Genomic DNA, 1560 nt, shown 5'->3' with positions numbered 1-1560 from the left:
TTCTAGTGTACTTCTAAAAGTCTGTTAAACCGAACCTTCAAACGTATAAAACTCACTTTTGTCTATAATCTGTTTCAGCTGTGATAATAACGTTTTATTATTTCTAGAAAAAACTATGTCTGTCTGAGAGGAGCCCAGTGCCCGGTAACAGTAGCGACTCGGAAAAAGTGCCCAGCATGCCGATTCGACAAGTGCTTGCAATGTGGCATGAAACTGGAAGGTATGTTCTTGAACAGCGTTTCTCTAGAATATTTAACAACTTTCATACTTGCTGCAGTTTTCTGTATGCTCAGCACTTTGTTATTTTTCCAGCAATACGAGAAGACAGAACAAGGGGTGGCCGATCGACCTACCAGTGCTCGTACTCTTTGCCGCCTTCGCTGGCCTCACAAACCGAACTGCGAGCTAGCACAACCGATTTACGGTATGGCGTCATATTCAACTGTGCAGTGATGTGCAGCAGCATAACTGTTCCTATACTTACAGGCAGGGCATTGGTGAGCACCATCCAGGTTTTACGATAAAATTGGAACCACACGACGGTAGTCAGTCACACCATAAGCGAGGAACCCTGCCGGGATCGAAAGGTGTCCCACCGTTATTGCAAGTGAGTTGTAGATGAACACTTTGGGTGACTTTATGATTATTTCACATCTAGGAAATAATGGATGTGGAGCACCTGTGGCACTACAACGAAATGGAGCTTAATAAGCTGAACACCGAAGGTCATCTTGGTAAAGAAGGAGCCACTGGAGCGGTTCACAACCTGTCCAACCATCCACTTCTGGCTGGAACCGCACTGGCCGGATCGACTGACACCAATCCAGACTTCGTAGCCAATTTGTGCAATATTGCTGATCATAGATTATATAAGATTGTTAAGTGGTGCAAAAGTCTTCCATTATTTAAAAATATTTCGGTGAGTGTCGCTTTCAATTTCCTTCTAAGATTTATTTATTAGGATACTCCATAAAAGTTGCTGCTTACGCATTAATTCTATTTCAGATTGATGATCAAATATGCCTTCTCATTAATTCATGGTGTGAGTTGTTACTATTCTCATGTTGTTTCCGGTCAATGTCCACTCCAGGTGAAATCAGGGTGTCTTTGGGAAAGAGTATCACTTTGGCACAAGCCAGAGACTTGGGCATGCAGGCTTGTATTGAGAGAATGTTGAATTTTACTGAGCAGCTCAGAAGACTGAAAGTTGACCAGTACGAATATATAGCGATGAAAGTGATCGTGCTATTAACTTCAGGTAACTTACAAAATGTTTTATTTTTCCAAATTTGATACAATTGTTCAAGAAATAAACAGCTCAACAACATAAGACTGAAAATTAGTCGAACACATCGACACCAATTAGTTATGAGAATAATAGAGTCAGATAATTCGGATTAATCGATTATGGAATGAATTGAATTAATTTGATAACTTTTTAACATGCCTCTCCTCACATGTCATTCTTCTGAAAAATACCACAGATTTACTGTTAGCAGCTCCCGATAGGTACAGGGTTATTGATTGAACTTTGGCCACCCCGTTTTTGCATCTAATTTG

General features: G+C 40.6%; 1 protein-coding gene across 3 annotated transcripts in view; it reads left to right on the top strand.

The window, feature by feature from the left end:
- LOC109542871 (nuclear hormone receptor FTZ-F1 beta) overlaps window positions 1-1560 on the top strand; it is a 54839-nt gene that overhangs the window by 48227 nt on the left and 5052 nt on the right. For all 3 annotated transcript variants that reach the window (XM_048668250.1, XM_048668251.1, XM_048668252.1), the window contains 5 exons: window positions 108-220; window positions 313-424; window positions 487-607; window positions 659-919; window positions 1006-1258. In XM_048668250.1, the coding sequence (XP_048524207.1) occupies window positions 108-220; window positions 313-424; window positions 487-607; window positions 659-919; window positions 1006-1258 (860 nt within the window). The remainder of the gene's footprint in view (window positions 1-107; window positions 221-312; window positions 425-486; window positions 608-658; window positions 920-1005; window positions 1259-1560) is intronic.

Source organism: Dendroctonus ponderosae, unplaced genomic scaffold (genome assembly GCF_020466585.1).
Source record: "Dendroctonus ponderosae isolate FM_Combo_2020 unplaced genomic scaffold, Dpon_F_20191213v2 Dpon_F_20191213_7, whole genome shotgun sequence".
Taxonomy (NCBI): Eukaryota; Metazoa; Arthropoda; class Insecta; order Coleoptera; family Curculionidae; genus Dendroctonus; species Dendroctonus ponderosae.
The sequence above is the reverse complement of the archived record's forward strand: the minus strand, read 5'-3'. Positions and strand labels throughout refer to the sequence as shown.